The sequence below is a fragment of the Lonchura striata genome, chromosome 1A (genome assembly GCF_050655825.1).
Source record: "Lonchura striata isolate lonStrDom1 chromosome 1A, ASM5065582v1, whole genome shotgun sequence".
In the NCBI taxonomy this organism is placed as follows: Eukaryota; Metazoa; Chordata; class Aves; order Passeriformes; family Estrildidae; genus Lonchura; species Lonchura striata.
Window position 1 is genome coordinate 62,153,733 of NC_140741.1, and position 22,114 is coordinate 62,175,846.

The following is a 22,114-nucleotide window of genomic DNA, read 5'->3' on the forward strand; positions in this document are numbered from 1 at the left end:
CATCATATTAAATGTTTTTCCACTCCTAAAATCACTTAGGAGACTAATTACTAGGGCTCCTATTATAATCTGAAGACTTACCAGTAGAAAGCAGAGACAAGTCTGCAGAGACAATTTTAAGACAATCAACAGACCAGAGGTGCGAAAAGACATCTTAGAGTCACTTTATAATCCAGAAAGTATTTCCAATATGAACATGTAAGCATCATAAAGAATTCATTAAAAAGTTCAGAAATTAAGTCAACAAACCAACTGACAATAGAAATAAAAAGTTCAATGAAGGAGAGTTCCTATGATAATTAGAATTATATTTCAAGAAATAGGATTACAGTAGAAAACACAAGGACTAAAAAAAGGAATCCAAGTTATTGTTTGTAAAATGCATTTGAGCATTAATGCTAAGGAAATGGAATAATTTTAAAGACTTCTTTGTGCAAGATCAGACAGATACAAATGTACCCTGTCCAGATCAGGCTTTCCACCACAGCTCCTGTCATGTCTCCAGCCGATAGGAGGGAAGGTGCATCATAAGAACAACAGATGAGCAACAAAATCTGGAGACAGGCTATTGAATGAGATGCACTTTTACTGCTAGCACAATAAAGGAGCTCTAAGGTAGTAGAAATGTAAATGTCAGTCTTTTCACTGGCATCAGCCAATAACCAGTGTCAGGAGCAGCAAAAGCACAGGGAAGGGTTTCTGACAAACTTTTGTTGTTACTGCAACTCAATTAGTCTTTCATGCTTAGTAATAAAGAGGACTGACAGTTAACTAGAAGTGCTAAGGAGGCATATCCAGGAGCTGATATCTCTTTGTATCTGTCCCTCCTGTCCAGCTTGTGCTGACCCTTTGCATGAAAACGAAGCAAACCAGGGATTACAACCAGCTGGAAGGATATCCACTTGCCTCTCAAGGGGGTTGTACCATTTATCTCCTTTAAACAGTTCACAAAGATGACTATACTGGCCCCCAGGCAGGACTAGTTATGACAATGGAGTAACCTGAACCACCATGGGACTCCAGACTGTCCAGGTGGAAACCAAAATTAAAATGTGAAGGAATCATAAAAAAAGTGCAAAGAAATCTCTTATCCTCTTTCAGAGTACAGCAACTCAGCAATTAATCTCTATTAAAAACAAAGAACATACACAGCTTATTATAAAAATTTGTGTTGTTAGGAGCTCCAAATGAACAGGCATAAACTAAAGTTTCCTTTCAGAACATCCTTCATTAACACATAAAGCTGCACTGAGGTACTTAACCAAGGTAAAATATTTCATATATCTTGCAAGAGCAAATTTTCATTAAAATGTTAAACTTTAATACTGCGAACTTTAAAATTCACTTAATTAAGAAGAAACCATAATGGTTTGTGTTAATGGTAAGGATTCCAAGCAGCAAGTGATTCCACAGACAGGGGATTTATAGAGGCAAACCTGATGAAGAAGCAAGTTTATGGCAAAGAGAATTAGGAATTAAATATTAGCAGAGGTTGCTATGCCATAAAAAAATTTGAATACAAAGTCAAGGTGAGTTTTTGTGGGGGTGTGACAGGAGTATAAATAACAGCAAATTCCTAAGGTGACAAGGGGAAACTTCCCAACCTACAGCTGAGTTAATGTTTTCTCACAGCAACTTTGCAGGAAATCTGGTACTTTTCCTACATCTTGGATACTGGACATACAATCTAACTTTAGTGCCTTGGAAATAGGATTGACCCCAGAAATATGTCACATTATATAGACAAGAAGACTTTAATTGAGTATTTTCTTTCAGTTGTGTTCCCACAAAATTATACTTTAAGGTTTTTGCTTTACTGTGACAAAACCAGCATTCTCACCAACTGATAATTTTAGAATATTGCTCACATCTTAGTAGCAAAACTCAGGAGGACAGGGGCAACATGTTGGTTAATTTCCTGAAAAAACTGAAAAGTTCTACAATAACTGCATAATATTTACATCGAACAAAAATGAATGTACATAGTTTGTGGAGAAAATAAACCCATCACTGACAAAAGGGACACATTTTAACTGCAAAGGATACTTATTTTAAAAGCTTTTACAAACACACATACAGAAGCTATCAACAATCAGCCACCTCCCATTCTAATATATTACAATTATAGTGCTCAGCTTAATCAGAAATTAAGCCTTTTTATAGTCTCATAGAGTCCTTTTGTGCTGTTACAGTTAACACTTCAGCTTTCAGTAATGACAGCCAACCTAAGGGGATAACAGAGTGCCTTATTAAACATGCTAATAGGAAATACTTGAGAAAGCAGTGCATTTGAATGCTGTTCTAGTACACTAACCATCTCCCTAGCAGATAAAGTTAAAATATTCATTGCACAGCTTGTATTTGAGTGTGAATATCAATGAAAGCTCAAGTCCTCTCCAATATCTTGGCTTCCCACCCATTGCACATATCTAGTAAAGGCATTATCAGCAGTTTATAACTGGTTACTGAAAGTTATTTCAAGGATGACTGGAAGCACACTTCCCCATTTAGTATCTCCCCTATGTCAGATTAGTAGAAGTCAATTTCTTAGCTGTGGCACATCTGTACTTGGCTACAGGAGAGCACTGAAAGCACAAGGGCAGTGGGACAAACCAGCAGCACTAAAATCACATGAGAACACAGATCACAGTAATGGACAGACTTACGTCCATCTCTTCTAGAATGGGGGCTCAACATCAGCAGCCTTCATTTAAGTCTGGTACTTGAACACTAATTTACTGAATTGTAGAGAGCTGGTTCATCATAACTAAAAACCTGTACTGTTGAGCATCTAATAGATGAAGTAATTCCAGACCTTTACATCCCTAACTAGCCACCAGCCCAAATCTGTGTGATCAACATTGCAATTATAACCAAAATCCTATGTTACTATGTGGCATCCAACTGTGAAGGAGTCAAGGACCAAAGCAATATGAAGAAATGCAAATTAAGCTCCTCACTAGTTGATATTGTCTCAGATTTATAAAACAATCATATCTTAATGAGCCTGAATAAATAATTCTTTCTAATGACCACAAGAAGGCTTTTTTACTGTTGTGTGCTATCAGCATGGATCAAAACCACAAAATCCTTCTTCACTTCAGAAAACCTCAAATTGCATCCAATAGAAACAACCACAGCTGTCATATAGTAAATGCAATGCCCCAAGAAGATAGCTTTAGCCTTCCACAAGAGTAGTTTCAAGTTTTCAAGCTCTCCCTTGTTCAAAAGACACAGAATTAAATCCAGCTCATAACAAAATGAACATGCCAACACAGAATACAATTCCTCCCTAATTAAAGTGTTAAGGCCTTTCTCTGGCATCTCCAGGACAGTATCTCAGAAGAATAGCCTAAGGTAATCATATCTAATAAAGAGGCATGAATATTCAACAAAGCATATTCAAGGAGGTACTATTTATCAGGTTCTGGTTTTCTTACACTGAAATTCTTTAAGTCAAGGAATATTTTTCATCTGGAAACTGGGGGTTATGAAATGGAAATAAGTGAGCCATGACACTTGAGGGAAGACAGACAAGAACCATATACAGGCTACAGTGTGAAAGTTTATTACAATAAAGCTTAGTTTTTTTCAGTTTATTAAAAGAAAACAGTTTAGGAGTTATAAAAATAATGTAGTAATCTTTAATAACAAACAGGCCATTATTTAAAAAATACTGAGGATATTCTATGATTCTAAGTGTTAGAACCATCTTAATCTTAATCTGGGGTCCTATTCAAACCCAACATTAGCACTATCTGTGGAATAGCTCATTTTGGGAAGAAAATATTCTTAAACAGATAACTTTTTCTATTCAAAATTATGTTGAGATTATTCAAGGTTATAATAATTTAAAAAATAATGTGAAGAGGAAATTTATCTTGAGTGACAAAATCAGTGAGTGGGATTTAATTAACCAGAGGCAAAATAATCAAGATAATTATCCAGAAAATGTGAAGCAAAGTTCTTTGCAACCGTCCAAGCCTATGACCACACCTAGCACTACAGATGTCAATTTACACTTCCCAGTAAACTGGAATTTGTTACCTGTATTCAGTCATTCTTTATGGCTACCATCTGTTCCTATTAATCCAGGCTGTGAAACTCACAGACAAACCCCACCCAGCTGTCTGTGTCCCTGAGTATCCCACTGAGAATGCCATACTGGGAATCTGTGCCTGTAGCTCGTATCTGTGAGATCTCATTTCAGAAAGATACAAGAAATCATGGAGAAATGCATTTTTGAATCATTATAGCAATACTAGAATAACCATCAACCCTAGAAGTGAGTCAAAGCTACCAAAAACAACTATGAAAAAGTTCTAATTTGTTCTGTTTCTGAATTAATTTTGATCAAGAACTATTTGCAAAAATCTGTAACTGCAATGTAAGATGCAGACCTTTCATTGTGAAAGAGTAAAGCAGCCTACATGTTTATACCACTCAACACTTAGTTTTACCACATGGCAAAAACTTCTCACTTGAGAAAATAAGAGCATTTTTTTTTATATTCACTTGAAAATTTTCAATACAACATAGTAGTTTTCTTTATGACAGCTTGTATGAACACGTAAGTCAAACACTACTTGATCTGCTTCAAGAGTGGTTTCAGTTTAAATAAATACTAATTGAGATAAGCAGTGTTTTTCTGCAGACATTCTACAGCACCAGCAGACTGCACTGCATGTGCTACTCACACCTAGGAAGAACCAGCAGTTACTGAAGGTGCTCAGGTCCTGAGGCAGCCCCAGCCAGATGTGGAATTGCTTCCCCATCCACTGGCTGCTCCCTGTCCAGCAAGGCAGGTGGTCTGGATGAGCATCCCCATCTCAGCTACCCCAACTGGCCATTGCAGGCTTTTGGTCTGGTGGCTGTCATAGAATTGTGCTAAGGCACAGATCATCATAAGCACTAAATGAGAGGCTGAAGGTGCCAATCTGTCTCCTTCTGCTGACTTAGCCACACAAACTGGAATTTCCAGCAGGGAAGTATGGTTTTATAATGACCTAGAAAGATTTGTCAGGTCTCATCTGCATAGCCATTCATATATGACAGAAAGTCAGCATTATAAACACAATCTTTACACGGTTGAAAAAAAAAAAAAAACAATCCTACATCAAAAACCCCAGAACAAACGGCTGAATGATTCAAGGATTAGCACATATTTTCTGTGCAGAAAAATTTTATTTTCAGAGGACAAGGGTAATGGTTTGAAAGCTATACAGAAAACAAATGTTTCTTTCTAACTTTACACTTCTGCTTATATGCCATTTTTTCTCTATTTCTACTACAGTGATGCTTTACCCAACTTAAAAGTATTCTAAGAGAAGTGACATCTATATAAACATGAACAAGCGTTGGAAGCTGAACTCAGCCAAAAGCATGCCTGTAGGTTATACCTGAAAGCTGTAGTTATACTCTTCAACTAAGACCTAAATTGTTTTTAACAGTGCCTCTTTCTACAAGTACAGCTTTCAAAACAGTGAAACTGGTTAACTTCTCTGTAAACTGCTTTAGGTTTCACTGGGTTTAAAGTCTAGCAACTGTCTCCAAACATGAAGCTTCAGATGAAGATGAGCAGAAGAACACATTTTCTTACCTACAACTTCCAATTAATTAAAAGAAAAATAAAAATTAGAAAGACTAATCTCATTGCAAATTTAGTGTTTTAGAGATACAAACTAACATTTTAGAGAAAAAGCAACATTGAATTATTTCATTCCCTATTCAGGAAAGCCATTCAAAAATACTATCTATCTAATGTATATTCCCAGTAATTTTGTACTTGCCATGGGTAAATACATTGCAGACATCAACACACAGAACTATATTTTTATAGGAATTGCTATATTTATCCACTTGTGCAGAAAACAGCATGAGTGGTAGCAAGATAGGTACCAGTTATATGGTTTTGTAACTATTACTCTAAAAATTAAACAAAAGCCTTTTAAGCCTTTTACAGCCTAAGGCTTGATTTTAAAATCTAAGTTTCAATTATGCCTTTATAATGCAAGTAGCACTCATGACAGTAATGTATGCTCAGTTTCTTTCTACACTAGCATATTCATATACAACCAAGCTTGTGTCTACAAACACAAGTGATCTGTGTAGAGATAATAAAATTCCTTTGTTTTTGACAATATGGGAAAATATTTGCAGTATTGGAGGGTGGTAGAAATCAGTTCAGTATTTCTTCTTCAAGGCACCTTCTGTAGCACCCACATTTTGCATGCTAGGGAGAGTAAGGCCTTTCCCAGTGCACATGGGTTAAGCCAAGCAGTGCTGCACATTCTTTGCTTTAAGAGAAGCAGCTCACTCTAGCTGCCACTAGATATTTAAATGTGATATCTAGTGTCCTTCTCCTCATGATCTGGAGTTTCCCTGCTAACAATTCAATAACAGCTGCTCAGTGCCAGTGCAATGCAACTGTAATAGAAGAGCATCCTAGGGAGGAATCCCAAGTAAAAATCTCTCAAGAAAAGTGGTATTCTCAGAGAGGGTTTTAAAAGCACCAGGATCTTGCATTAGAGTGCTCTTAGCAGAGGGATAAGCCAACTTCTTCATGTCACACAGGTTTACACATGGAAATGATTTGTGACTGCTCTCCTAGACTGTCACAATTGCAGCATTCATGGTGTAGTATTCCAGCTGTCAAGGGATACAAGGTTACTTTACACACTTTTGATGTGTATTTACTTTCACCAGTGGCTCATACTGACCAAAACCAAAAAGGTACAAGTGAAGAATGAGGCTGCTGCACTTGAGGGGGAGAAAAGCAAGACAGTAGTGTCAAGTGCTAAAAGGAAAAAAAGAACAGATCAACTACTCCATTACCAACATCTAAGGGACCAAGCAGGAGTGGATGGATGCTGCAGGTGGAAAGAAATTACTGCTAAATTTTGTCAGGGAAATGAACTGCCAAAGAGCTTTCTGGGAAGTGTTGCTCTCATGCTTTCAATTTTTGACAACTTGCAGTTCTCTAGATGCATTGTGATGGACAGTCATTTTCCAAGCAACAGATGTAATTCTGTAACAGCTGCTTCACTTCAACGTTTGCTTACTCAGCACCAAGCACAACTCCTGAGGTCCCCTGCAGAGCAGCTCTTTCCTGCCCTATTTTCATTCTCCAGGCACAGTAGCAGGGGAGGATTCAGGCAGAGTTCCAGGTCAGCCTACAGAAAAAGCTGGGCAAGCACTGCATTGTTCTTGGAAAACCTCATTAAGTGATACAAGATTCTGATAACTTTAGGTAACCTCAAGATAAAGAGGAAATAAAGATGAGTATCTGAAGTGCCATTCTGCAACTCAGGACACTGCACTGATTCTCCTATCTGTCAGTCTGCTGTGTTGCCCCTATACAGTGAGAGAATATTGAAAATGAGAAAATTTAAGAAAAATTAGGAGTTGCATCTTTAAAAAGTGTATCTGACAGTCCCATTCCAATTAACACAGATACAGCAATTATCTCTAGGATAAAATCTGCTTTTCCTGGAACTTGCACTACACAAGTTGCAATAAATCAGTGTAAGTTGTCAGATAACAAGCTGGGCAATGAAATACTCCACTGCTTCAGTTTGCTGTCTGCCAGCCTCCAAGTGACCCAGCTTTTTTGTACTTGAGGCACAGCTACTAGAGAGTAGTAAACTTTAACTCCTTCATACCTGCTCCCACTTATAAGTGGATTCCATCCTTAAAACTGAAAAGTTTATAGTTAAAAATGAATCCACATTCTCCTTCAAAGTGACAAGACATTCTCATTTAAGGTTCAAGCTTTAAGTGAATAGATTCATGCACGAGCTACTACTGAGAAAAATAACTAACTCCAGGATCTTTCTGAAAAACAAATTTTGCAAGCCCTGTGATTACAGCATTACTCCACTTTTACTGAGAAAAATTTATAAAGAAATTTCCATACTTGAGGATAACTGAAAAGTCTTAGACCAGAGCAGGGAAGGATATCTGAATCCTCACAGGACTCTTTCCAAAGAAACTCTATCAAATAATTACTATCTCCCATCTTGATTTTCCCTATATCACATTTCACCTGATTTTTTAATGAAAGTATTTAATTAAATCTTCATACAGCAAGATTTAATTGAAACATCAATTATGGTAAAACCTAGCTACATATAATTGAATTTCCACTCAAAAGTAAAAATGACTTTATTTATATTTTAAAACATTTTTGGCCTATTTCCTCTTTCTTATTTCCCAAAACAAAAGGTAGGGACTGCTGATAATACTGCAAGAGAGAAACATCAGAAAGCAGAATTAATTACCTATTGGGGAAGAATCATTAAACTGAGCACTAATAAAGTAACTGTGAGTAGGAATGGAACCAGTTGTGATAGCTTCTAATAAAGCACTAGAAACCTACAATGAAGCACAAAACAGCTCATAGGTGACTGGATCTCTGAATTAGTCACTACCCAAGTTAGTCACTACCTGCCAAGTTAGTATTATTTATACTTGCATATAGTAAGAAAATAATAAGTAAGTAATAAAATCACAGTATTTTCCCCATAAAATTTTACTATCCATTGCAAAGCACACATGTTGATGACAGGCTTTTGTCAATGAGGTTGGGAATAAACTGCTATAGCAGAATGCTACTCTTCTTGTCACCAAAGATAATCTCCTTAATAACAGAATCCTCCTCCCTAATACCTGTAACTTACTGCATTAATGTAACAGCTAGAAAAGCTTCTCATGGACTATACTTCCAATGCAGTGTGTACTTTCAGCACTTTAAATGTCTGCTGCTCATCATCTTGAGATCTACCTTTCATGTATCCCTAAAGCAATAATAGGTTGAGAAGTGTTTGCTTTACTCTGTCTGCTTTTCACAGCTGTTCTGAGTGTTCTTTGGCTTGTGTTTCTATTAGTTAGCAGTATCAGCCACTAAAAGCAGAAAGAATGGCCCCATGCCCCAAAGCCATTCTTCATATCTTCTGTCCTCCAGAGCACAGCTGCAAAATCTGTTTGAAACACACTAATCCTGAAAATCTGTACACTTGGTTTACAGTATCCTCTTGCATAACTATCTTCAATCTCCTTTTTTCCCACCAAATAAATACAATCAACTCCTAATTAAAATACTCAGCAATATAATTTTATTTCATTACTCAATTCTTTCTGTGCATACACGCACATGTGGGACTCTCCAGATGTCTGCATTCCTTCCCACTTCCCATCGTGGCTGTCTAGAAGGCCAGGATCAGACATTGTTTCTCACCAACACGGGCCAGGAAAGACAAATATGGCAGATGAATTACTGAAGTTCAAATAGCACTTTAGCACTCACACTTCCAGTTCCTCCTTCTATGCACCAGTACAAGGACTGATTTCCCTACCTCCCAGCCTAAATGAAATTCCCTGAAGAAACTTGGGGGGTAAGAAGCCATTGTAGCTACAAAAACTGGAAAACTGACTAGTTTGACTGTAGCAAAGTAGTTCATAACAAGCCTCCATCACACTTAACACACAAGCACAGCTCCATTCCGTGTATCCTATGAAGAGTCTCCAGGAAGAAAAGCAGAATGAATACCAAAGCCTGAGACAGCAGGCTAACAGGCAGCATGGCTTGCCCTCATCCAACCAGCACACTGCCATAGAGACTGATGTCCCAACAACCCATCTGAAACAGTTACACACATAAATCCATACTCAGGGATCAAAGACACAAGGGAACATATGAGCAGAAGCTTTATTAAGTCAGTCAGAAATATGTTAATATTCTAGACAAGGAACACCAGAAAACATGCACACAGTCCCTTAGAAGTTTCACCACTACAAGGTGAATTACTGAGAATTAGCTTCTGAAAGATTAAGCACAACTGTTCTAAAGAGGTGGCTCAGATCCTGCTAAAGATCCAACTGATATTACAGAGGAGGCAGGAACTGCTGGTTTTGAGCTATGAGGAGAAGCCTTCTCTGCACTCTGCATAATAAGCTCGGAGCACTGTTTCCTCCTGTGCAAGGAAACACTCCACATCTAAGAGGATAATGATTAATAGTCCAGATATTACACGGATGTCAGGAAAAGCAATTAACTTTGAATCAGGGAGAGGCCTGCAGACTGACAGAACAGACAGCTTTTGAATGAAGGGAAGGAGTAAGTGGGAACAGAGTAGGCAGAATCAAAGCCAAAACACAAACAGAATCTCTTCTCATTCTAAAGTCACCATCAGAGACACAACAGAAGGTAAAACAAGAAAGCATGACCTAAAAAAATACGCCATGAAACTCCAGTTTTTTCAGAAGCACACAGGCTGATGAACATTATATTATTTTGTGTAGCCCAGCTAGAAAATCTGCAGACTGGGGCCAGGAGCAGAGTGAAGCCCTAAACCTGCAGGATGGCAAGATGCAAAAGGAAATCACATAGATCACATAGGTGCAAACAAATATTGTGTCCTACACAATGTTAGATTTTATGATAAATAGTATCTTCTCATCCAAATTGTCAAAGAACTTAGTAAAGTACATTCCCACTCACTAAAAGAGAAGTTAACATTATTTGTATAATGCTCTACTCAATGTGTGCCCACGTTTCTGTTAAATGCACCGATTAGTTTTTCCAAGAACACACCAGTCAATCATTGCAAGAGGAAGGTTCTGTGCTTTATTTCTCCTCCTAAGAGGAGAAATTGTTGTTTTCCTCCTAAGAACAACACACAGCACAAAACCAGACACAAGTACTAGTTCAAAATATTCTCACAGTTATTGATTTTTTGGGATAAAACATCATGAATGCCTATGTGCAACATTTTAGCCTTTTCCACCTCTATTTTCAGGATCCTGAAATTGCCCAGGTGGCTTTGGATTTCATTTGTACCAAGCTGTTCCAATGTGAATTGGACTGGTGAGGTCAGCAGCACCTATGATTAATGCAGGAGCAGGGAGTCTACCAGGCAAAAGACTTAGCTGAACTCCATAGTGAATAAAACCAGTCTTACCTTTTCCCCTCAGGCAGATTCCCCATTCCTGTGCTGACATAGCTACTACTGACCTCAACAGTTCAATAATCAAGGACCTGTGAACAAATAAAAAAGTCACTTGTATGCAAACATTTGCTGAAGTGCATGCTTAAAGTACACACAGCTTTGGATTTATCCACTATTTCCTCTATGCTCAGCATGCTCCAATTCATCCATTACCACACTGCCTTCCACAGATGTTAGACTCTCCACACTCTCCATCAGAGCTCCAACCAACAATCCTAAAAAAATTAACTAAGCAAATCAGAGAGCGAGTATTAGTGGTGGGTCCCTATGATTTTTATCTCCTTAACCTCATAAACAAAGCTTCCTAGGTAGGCAGTTACAAGCAGAAAAGTAAATTCAAAATAACAGGCAGAGTAGGTGTTCATACAACTAGGAACAGCAAATAAAGCACACTGACTTGAACCTTAAACATACAAAAAATGCCATAAGAATGGGTATTTCTTTCCTACTATCACCTATTGAAAAAAGGAGTACTAAATATGACTTGAGGTCTCTGACTTTGGGATTCTGGTACACCATCCTCTACCAGCTATACAAGAATTTAGACTCCCAGCTCTCCCTGTTCCCACTTGCACTCCAGTAAGATGTTCAAAGAGGCAGTAAAAATATTCTCTGGCTCCAACACCTCATATAGGCCCTGTGCTTGTTATATTTCTAGATTGCTGAAGTTGCTCCAGCCTTCTTGTCATGGCTTTCATCATAATTTAATTATCTACCACTTTTCCTATAAAAATCTCATAAGTACTTTATTAAGTATATTTATTCGCTTCAATAAAGAGGTTTTGTTTCTGAATTTCTTTAGGTACCTTTAAGATAGTAGCTTTTTTCCCCTTTTCATAATGCCTGGTAATATTTACAATTGGAATGTTGACAATTTTTACAGCTGGAATGTGAAACCTATGCTACAACAGCATGAGAAAAAATTGCAACATACTCAGAAGTTCGTTGCCTTCAGCATCGGATCATGTAACACTTCCTTAAAGATGGATTTAACGTTCAAATTATTGGCACCTTCGAGTGGGCCTAAGTTCAAAGTTCTTATCTGGTGAACCAAGAGTAGGAGTGCTGAAACTACAAAAACATACCTAGAGAACTATCCAGTGTTACTAAGAAAGTGAGATTGGTCAAGTCTTTGTAGGGTTCTTGCACAGAAAAGAGAGAATTTCTTATAAGCAAATAGAAATTAAAAGATTCTTCCATTGGCACATGGCAGCAATCAATTCAGTAGATGCTTCTCAGAGCAGCACTCACCAGAACACATTCCCTATTTACAAGGCCATACACCCCACAGCATGGGCAATACAAACTGTGTAACCCCAGGCAGGTTTTTCTGCTCTTTCCAAGTTAGAATGCATGCCCCTGTATTTCCAGAGAAAGGCAGCAAAGTAGAAGAGCTGTGGCTAAACACAAACACATCCTGAATACTTCCAGCTGCTGGAAAACAATCTTTTTCTGAAGTGATTATACGCATAGACACATTAAAACCACAATCACTGGTTTTGCTTCCCTTTCAAGGGAAGCTACAGTACAGAAAACCACATACATGAGGCTTCTAAACAAATAAAAAGGGAAACAAAAGGGCTGTTACTTCTTGTTTCTGCAGGTTAGTGGGCAGAAGCTCCCACTTCTGGGAAAAGGCTTGCAAACTCTTGCCATAGGGCTCCCACTTATGGTACCAAGTTTCTAGAACTATTTTATTTTGTCTAGACTACAAAAATATGGTGATGACAAGGGACTAATTTTAGCTATACATTTTTGTTTATATAGCAGGTTCTCCACCATTTCTGGCATCTCCTGGTTTTGTGTCTATCATCTGGAGATTGACAACCACTTGACTCCTGCCTCAGAAACAACTAAGCATGTAGCTGTCTGTACTTGGCTGGCTGTCCATTAGATTAGAGAGCTCCTCAAAGCCACCACTTGAGAAGAGACTTGTGGAACTTAGATCTTTTCAAATACAGTGTTGAAAAGAGACCAGAAAGTTCTAGAACTGACATCTGAAGCAATTGCCACAGGCCTTCAGGGAGAAGAAAGGGACTCCTTAGTTCTCCCTGAAGACTGCTCAGCCTTGCAGTGTCTAACAGCCCATGTGCTAAAAGCATCAGGTATTCCTGTGGTACTCCACACTGCCTGGAAAAGTTTTTTGGCTGGAAGGTGTCTTGTAACTCAGGAGAGTAGATGAGATTACAAGACACTCAGGTGTCTTGTAATCTCATCTACAGAGAAGTGGGGGAAAACCCCTGAGTGACAACTAAAGAATAAGCCCAAGGTAAAGGCAAAAAGTTGCATTTATCAATAAATATACACTTATTTCTTTTATTTATTAAATTTACACAACTGCTTCAGTGTCTGAGCTCACTAGCACACACCCACATGAAATGATGGCAGAATTCCAAAGAAAGTCAACCCAGGTGCAATCCCTAGGGCACATATGGGGACTTCAAACAAGAATCTGCAATTTGAAAGGGAGGAAGACACAAAAGTAAGTCTGTCCCCAACTGCAGAAGAAGCAGACACCCTTACTGTTCAGCTGAATAAGAAACCAAACCTAGGGAGAGGTGGGAACACAGTGGCCAACCCAATGGCTGAAAGGGTATTGTGGCCCATCCACAGCTAGCTAGATAGGTGGGGAAGGGCTCTGGAGTCACAGTGTGGCATTTTACCTGTGCCAGCAGCATGTCTGGAAGGGACTTGTGAAGGAAGGAGGGACAGACTGTCTGAGCTAAGAAACCTAAGTTCAGTGACTGGGTATATAAACAGCCAAAATAATAAACCACCTATGAAAAAATCCCTTTCAGAAAATGCATTTACTTTGAATAAATCCTTTACTAAACCAGTCTAAATCTGACAACAAGTCAGAGGAAGATCAGAAATGGTAAGAACAGGAATGTGTGCTTTTAAACCTTAATTTCTAGAACTATCATGTGCAAAATAAATTTTAGAAGAGTTTGTACCCAAGTTGCATCAAAGACTTACAGAGTTTAACTAAAATAATCAGATGGCTCCAGACTCATCCAGAGCCATGTTACACAAGATCTCTACAACAGAAATAACAACTGCTTCTCTTGATACTTGTTCACAGGCATAATAATTGCAAAGAAAAGCTCAAAGGCAGAACTCTGCTCTCCTGATGTCCATAAGTCACTGGTTTCAGGCTTCCAGCAGCTCAGTGCAGACCAAGGCTCTTCACAAGCTTCACACCAGAAACACTGATTGTACAGGTCAGATGTGAAAGCCCACTGATGAAGACCCATAAAGCAATTTTGCAAACAAAGCTATCCATCAGGCCCATTATACCTCTGTGGTGTCAACATGCCACACAGCCACAGTTTCTCACATTGAGTCCAACCATCTTAATAGAAATCACCAATTTTCAGGATTTCTGTAGGACTTGCAACCCAAAAGCTTACCATATTTGAATGTAACAATCCTCAAGATTCTTAAAATACTACTTTTAAAAGAAATTAATGTATTTTTAAAAATGTATTCTAAAAAACTCCACTTAAGAGCACACATCTGCTATAATTAATCTTGAAGTCTACTGATAATGAGATAAGGAAAAACATAATTTAAAAGACCTTTTTGTCGCTGTTGAGGCAGGACAGGAATGAAGAGACTCTGACTCAGAAGACTGTAATACTAGAAACTCCGATTTATTCAAAATACATTGCTCTTTTACACAGAGCTTCGCAAGGACCAAATCTATTGGTTCTGAAGTGAAAACAATCCACAGCATTGGTGCAGAGTGCTTGACACACAGTGATAGAACTTAACTATAAACAATGTGAAAAACAAGAGAGATAAAGAATTATTTACATTCTTCTCCAGCTCTTTCCCAGGCGTCTGCCTGGCTAGAAACTCCCAGTTTCTTTCTTTGACTGAATCCGAGACCACCTTTTCAGCACCTCCTTTTCAGCGATTCACATTTTTCATTGCTTCTCAGGTTACAACTGGCAAAGTACAGACCAGTATGCTCAGAACAAAAATTAAGTGCAAGTTCTGACAGTGCACAGTACGAGACAGAAGTGAGCACCTTGAATCTGCTGCTTGGACTGTCCTCCAATATCTCTGACTTGTGCCTCTGCTGACAAGACTGGTGCAAACTTCAGCCAAAAAAGTCACTCAGACCCAAGAGTTTCAGCTGAATGATGATGTCTCTAACATCACAGTAAGTGGATGCCACTGGTCTCCTGTTCCTTTAGCAAACAAAGTATTTTGAAAATAAGCGCACCTACAGTGCCCACATGAATTTTTCAAGGTAAGGAAACATTTGTGTTTCCTTCAAGTTGCCTTTTTATCAGGAGTAGAAGACCATAACTTTAATTTTATGTCAGCTATGAAATGGGTGCTTTCTATTTTTTTCCAGAATAAACAAAGATACTTATAATCCAACAGGGATTATGTTTTAATAGAACAGTTTGACCAAGTACAGGGAAAATTATTTTAGAAAAATTCCCATGTTTTAAAGACAGAAAACAAATACAAAGTTTATGAACTATGGGAATTAATTTCTTTAAGTTAAATAAAAACAATAGCAAAAAAGCCAAAACACCTCCCTTATGACTTTAAAGAGTGTCCAGAAGAATCAAAAATTATTTTAGATATAACTCTGTGTACTTAATATTTTATTCTGAAATGGTCACTAAATATAAGGTAGCAACATCCATGTGCAAATTGCTGATTTTTGTATTATACTATCAGACAAAACAATAATGGAGTCAGTGCTTGTTGATGTGACAGTGAACTGAGCATAGAACTGAGCGTAGTATCCTGTCCAAGGCACACAAAATTAGAGGACTTCAAAAGATACCATTTTTAATCTTAAATTAATCCTGGTACCCTGAAATATTTCAGCTCCAATCAGAAGTTAATGTATCCTTCCAGATGCTTTTGCACAAGAATAGATTAAGCTCTTAAAATACAAAGATTGAATCTTGAGCACACACAGTAATGTCAGTACCTTTAGATCCTGGAAGCTTGGGTGACCATCTGTGGGCAGTGACAGCACAAGAACCAATTGCAACAACCCATCCATCCCTACTGCCAGCTTATACTTACAAACCACTGTCTCCAGAGGTAAAAATAGCCTACGTACCTCTGGACTGAAAATTACAAGCATCTGTCAGAAGCAGCACAGCATATTTGGGGTTGAAGGTGACTCCAAGATGTACCAAGGTGTAAACTCCTTTAAAAAACAGCTAGTGAACACTCAGTTACAAAAACAGACTGAAGCTTCAGAGCTTCCCATATCGGGTTGCTGAGGGAGGATGAGAAGATTAATCTGGTTCTCCAAGATAAAAATACACTGAAAAATACATGAAAACGCTCAGTTGTATTAAAAAAAAAAAAAAAAAAAAAGTAGTAATAAAAACTAGCACACATATCCTAATCTTTCATAAGCAACATGTCATACCAGTTATTTTCTAGTATTTCCAAGCATTATCTAGTAGTCCAAATTATATGGCAGACCTTTATTTAACCACTTCAACTATCATACAGAGTTTGTACTACATGATGCAAGTCCTTTGGATAAATTTGGTTATTTTTGTCATTTGGCATTGAACCTTATTGTCAAAAGAAGCCAGCCCCACCAGGGGAGCCACAACCATATGCCAGAACTTTTCACTCCTGCCTAATTCTGTGTACAGTCTTGTTTCCTCTGCTCAGAAAATGACCTACTTATGTAGTGAAAAGATGCTACCAGGAGCACTACATATGCCAGATTCAAATATAGCCTTAAAAAAAATACTACAGACATTTTGAGCACAAAGCAAGCACTGTAGGCTTGCATTGAAGAAGAAACCTCATGTATGAAAGACAGGAGTAAAGCAGAAGATAAGGCACTAACCAAGCAGGTCCCCATTGCACTGCAGACTCAGTAAAATACACATACTATAATCCTAACTCTGTTTTCATGAGAGCTTGGGTGATATGTGCATTAAGTAAAGTCTAAGCCACACATTCAGCAAGAAAACAAAACCCTGAAAGGCTGATCATTAAATGAGCACCATTCATTCTGCATGCCAAACAAGACAGGAGTATCTAATTATCCAGCTAATGACTGTACATCAAGAGAGAGATCAGTTATGGAGGAGCAAGCTTAATGCTGTCACTTCCTGAACTCTGCTCAAACTGCTTTCCTTCCACAGGTGTTATCTAAGGGTTCTTGAAAAAGTAACCTGAACAGCTCACTACCTGAAGCACCATGCCAACACCCACCTACACCAGCTGTAAGCTTAAAACCTGCAGCATCCCCAGATGACAGAAAGATAAACAACTCCCATTGCAGACAGATGAGCTGTTAGCAAACCATGGCCAATGGGTTCAGGCAAATTAGGACATTGGACTGATCACAACCTAAGAAAGAAGTGATTTTGCAAACATGTCTGTTTATTTTTATCCTTTCTAGTCTCTGCTGGTTTAGCCCCAGTGATTTCTGTTCCCACTCTTTGCCTTCCTTCTCAAGACAGCAAGTTTTCAGTAGAAATAATTCTCATCTCCAGTCATGCCCTGTTTTTGCTTTTATATTTCAGTTCTGGCCTAACCACAGGCTTTGGGACAGACCAAATACAAGCCAAGTGAAGAACCTGGCTTTCCTGTCAAGCACAATAGCCAAACTACAGTAGCCAAGACAACAGGAGGAGGCCTTCACCATTATCAGATGCCAAAGGTCCAAACACATATTGTACCAATGACTTCTTTACCTAGCTAAGCTCATACTAAGTGTTACCAAGCACATGCAATTCAATTTCCTAAATGTTTGGATTTTGCCCCCATTTTCTGTAATGAGTATCTGTCCAAGTGTTGCATTCCTGACATGTGGCTCAGGCAAATTCCTAAAGAGTCCAGGACACCAGATATGTTTGGAAATGGGCATGTGGGAAGGAATAATGGCCATAACCTTGTTTTTAAGCCATTTAGCCTGGACCTGACATGAACTATGTATTTAAAAATTCAGATCTGAAAAGATCTAAGGATATTCTAAGTTCATACTCAACATGTTTTCCCTTTTTATGCATTCTCTATATTTTGTATTAATACTGAGGGGAAGAAGGGCAGAAAGGGAACATAACTGCTTCCACCATAAAAAATCTATTCAACATTTACAACAAAAGAGGATTTAGCCTTGTCCTTGAGAGAAAGTTTTTATTTCCAGAAACATCTCATTCTGTAATGGCTGTAGAAAAAGGACAAATTTTCCATTTCAAAAAAGCTCTAAGGAAAATGGTAAAAAATGGACAAGACAGACAAATGAGAGAAGTTCCTCATTTCAGTGTATATCCTCTGGTTTTCATCCTTGAAAGTTTAACTTTATTCCTTTATAAATCACAGTCATAGCCATTTTCTCACACAGACAAAATTAACACTGATCTACCCGGCAAGCAGCAAGGGCAGAAGGAACATCACCACATCTGCTCTTACAGCACCACAGTACTGATCATAACACAGTAATTCACTTAGTAAATGCAAAAAACTCCACATGTATCTGGAGTAGATGTCTTGATGGGCAATTTGCAGAGAGCTACAGGAAAGAAACCTAAGAAATGTATAAAATTATGCACAATTAAGAATTTTTTACTGGCTTTCAGGTAGAAAAGCATTCATAACACAACACCACTGCACCCTCATATTTTAGCAGTTTGTATTATCGCTGGAGTGTCACGTTACTGAATAGATTTCTCATACCAACACTCGAAGCTCTGGCTTAGTTTGGGCAGTAAAATGATAGTCAGAAGTCTCAGAAATGAAAGGGAAGAAAAACTTCCACCAATTCCTAATGCCTTCATTAAATTATCCAGGCTCCCTCTGGTGGGGGATTTAATGTAGAGACTGTTCCAGCTTGCTATATGAGAATAGCTCTGAACCACAAGAGGTTTTTTCTTTTGTAAAACAAACCGTGTTACAATTGGACTCTGCAATTCCTGAAGTCTCTTATCATGCTTCAGTCACAGCAATCTCAGGTAAAGCTTTGTTTCTGGCCCTGAGCTTCATCACATAAAGAAAGGCAATAAGTGATTAAAAAAAAAAAAAAAAAACCAGAAAACATCACATTTTTAAAACACAAATTATTGTCTTTGTGCTCCAAAATCCTCAGAACATTTCTCATTTCAGCTCTCCAGAGTCCCAGCAGAACCACCACCTCTGCCCCTGATGTGGATAGAAGCCAAAGAGAGATCACTCTCCCCAGTGCACACAAGAGATCTAGGGCTCCTAGTTTTCATTTTTGGTTATATATTGATTATATGAAGTCCCAGGTCTCATATCTCTCCAACAACTCGAATATCATTTATTTGCACTACTGTCAGACAATACCAATATGCATATGTATCTCTCTACAAAATACCCACAAACAGGATTCAAACAAACCATCCATCCATTTCATTTCTCTACAGACCCTGAAGTTGTCATTGTAACCAGTTACAGTAAAGGAACATGACAAGCTTTACAAATACAAAAAGACATCACATTTGGTACTTCTGGTATCTAGTACTAAATATATGTACTACATATTGCCATCAAAATTCCTGTTATGTGTGCAATCTCATAGTCAAATTCAGTTTTGCTTCCTGAACTTCATGACTAATATTATCACCATTCTGCAGTCTGAAGTCTTGATAAAACAAAAAACATGCAGAAAGATAGCATTCAAAACCCATCCAACGGAGGTAGGAAAACTGCAACCGATGTTGCTGTATGGGAAAACCAGCATGAGCCCTTTCATTGAAGGAGACAATTTTATTTCTGACAGCCCTTATGACTCACTAACTTTTCTTCCTTAATAAGGCCAGGATTTGCATCAGAGAAAGTGTGTCTATAACAAGCCCGAGGACTCAAAAAATTATCCAATGGCTAAGAAACATAACTTTGCCATACAGACGAAAACAATTTTAGTTCTCAATTTGTTCTTGTGCTTTCAGTTAGAAAGGGATGCAAGATTATACCTACTATAGTCCAAGAATTCTGATTAGCCTCATACAGTCCATCTAAGATTATGAGTATAATTCAATTACTGACAGATAGGATGACAGCTGAAGCTGAAGAGCAACCCAAGCTTGAGGGCTATTTAGGATACAGTCTCATAGGTCAGAGAAAACAGTCCTCATCACTGCAAATTCCTTGGGACAACTACAAAGTTTTACGAGAACCCACTGCTTGCAACCCATATAGGAAGGCAAATAAAGAGCAGCAATTCACGTTCAGTATATCATTAATGAAATCCAAAGCCTTCCAAAGCAAGCGTTAACTTATTCAGACCAGGGAGATTACCACCTCATTTTGCCCCAGAGGCATTCCTTTAGTGCCCAAGTAAAGCTATGCGGCGAACCTGTAGAGAGGTGTTAACTACCAGTAGTAGAGTTCAGAAAGACAGGCGTGATCTCCTCGCTCCTGACTTCCCAAACCCCCTCAAATGCAAAGCCTGCGGCGTGCGGGGTTGACACTGACAGACCACCCTAAACATGAAACCGCGGAAAGGATACGAGACCATTCTCCTCGTACAAATACAACTCCCCCAGCAACGGGGCAGGACTACACCACCTGTGATAAAATCGAAGAGGGCAAGCACACACACTGCACTGCGATGCCATGGGACACCCGCCCCGGACCTCGCTCAGCCAAGTGTTCCCCTCGCCAGCTCCCCGACCTCGGGCACTCCGAGACTACTTCGCCTTCTGCTTCACCGCAAAGGGTTTGCGGGCGTGCAGGGACGGGCGATTCCCGGCTCGGTTAAACCTGTCCGGGGGAGCGCTGCTCCCGCCGGGCAAGAGCCGGGTCCCCGCGGGAGAGGGGCGGGCGGGGCGGTGCGGCACTCACCGATGCCCAGCCCCACCACCACGCGTCCCGCCAGCAGCGTCTCCTTGTCGCGGGCGGCGGCCAGCACGCCGGACCCCGCCGTGAAGAGGCCGCTGGCCAGCAGGATGCAGGGCCGGCGGCCGCACAGCCCGTTCAGGACGCCGCCGGCCAGGGCGGACAGGGCGGCGGCGCCCACCGTGCTGGAGACGAGCAGCTCCTGCCAGAGCGCGTCCAGGTTGAGCTCCCTCTTGAGGAGGAGCAGCGCCCCCGACACCACGCCGGTGTCGTAGCCGAAGAGGAAACCCCCCAGGGCGGAGAAGACCGACACCACGTAGACGAAGCCGGGGGTCTCGTCCTGCTGGAACTGGCGCCGCGCCGCCCGCTCCAGCTCTCCGCCCGACGCCGCGCTGTTGAGGCTGGAACAGGACTCGGCGGCGATGAGGCTCCGCTCGCCCGCCGCCGCGCCCGAGCCGGCGGACCCGTCCGCCTGCCGCCGCCTCTTCTCGCCCATCAGGTTGCTCAGGCTCCGCAGCGTGTACTCCACATTATCGCTGGCCTTGCGGGACATGGGACGGCCGCGGCGGCTCCCGCCCCGACCGGGGGAGGGCAGGGGGCTGAGGCGGGCGGCTCCCGGGCTACTCAGACTAGGGCGGCGGGGCTGCCGCTGCTGCCGACGCTGCCCGTCCTCAGCGCGCCCGCCCCTCCCGGGCCGCGCTCAGCTGGGTCGCATCGTCCCCCCGCCGCCGGGCGGACTTGAGGGGAAGTTGCCGCCGCTCCCAGCGCCCGGGCGGAGCTGGAGGCGGAGGCAGGCGGGGACAGCGCCGAGCGCGGCCCGGCGGGCGCAGGGGCGGGCTCGGCCGCCCCCCCGCCGTTCGCGGAACGGAGCAGGCGCGGCCGGAGCGCCTGCGCACGGGGCGTCCCCGCCGCGCTCAGTGGCGGGCGCCGGGGCTGGTGGTGTGCGCTGGGGCCGGGAAGGAAGTCGGGGTGGAAGCCGGGAAGGAAGCTCTGGGCGGGTGGGCGCCACGCAAGCCCGGGGGCCGGTCCCCGAGCCCGCGGAGCTGTTCCCGCTGGCAGCCCCCGTCTGCATGAGGTGCAGGGGGCCGCCGGCCGGGGCTGCCCGCCTGCGCGCTGCGCGGTGTCCGCGCTGCCTGGGGAGCGCTGTCCGGGTGCCAGGCACGCGTAAGGATCGCAGTTGATTTAATAACTGGATCGCTTGAACGGAGACAGCGTTCCGCGTCCGCGTTTGTCGTTTTCTGCAGCACTGGGTGACGCTGGCTTGCTGCCGAGCACGGAAGTAGCAGATTTTCACTGCTGGG

The 22,114-nt window shown here is 40.9% G+C and overlaps 1 protein-coding gene across 1 annotated transcript in view; it reads right to left on the reverse strand.

Annotated features, from left to right (window-relative positions):
• Nucleotides 1-21,585, reverse strand: part of SLC2A13 (solute carrier family 2 member 13) — a 140,552-nt gene extending 118,967 nt beyond the window's left edge. Inside the window, exon 1 of the mRNA XM_021539109.4 lies at nt 20,820-21,585. Within this exon, the coding sequence (XP_021394784.3) occupies nt 20,820-21,366 (547 nt within the window). The 5' untranslated portion in view covers nt 21,367-21,585. The remainder of the gene's footprint in view (nt 1-20,819) is intronic.
• Nucleotides 21,586-22,114: the final 529 nt, after the last annotated feature.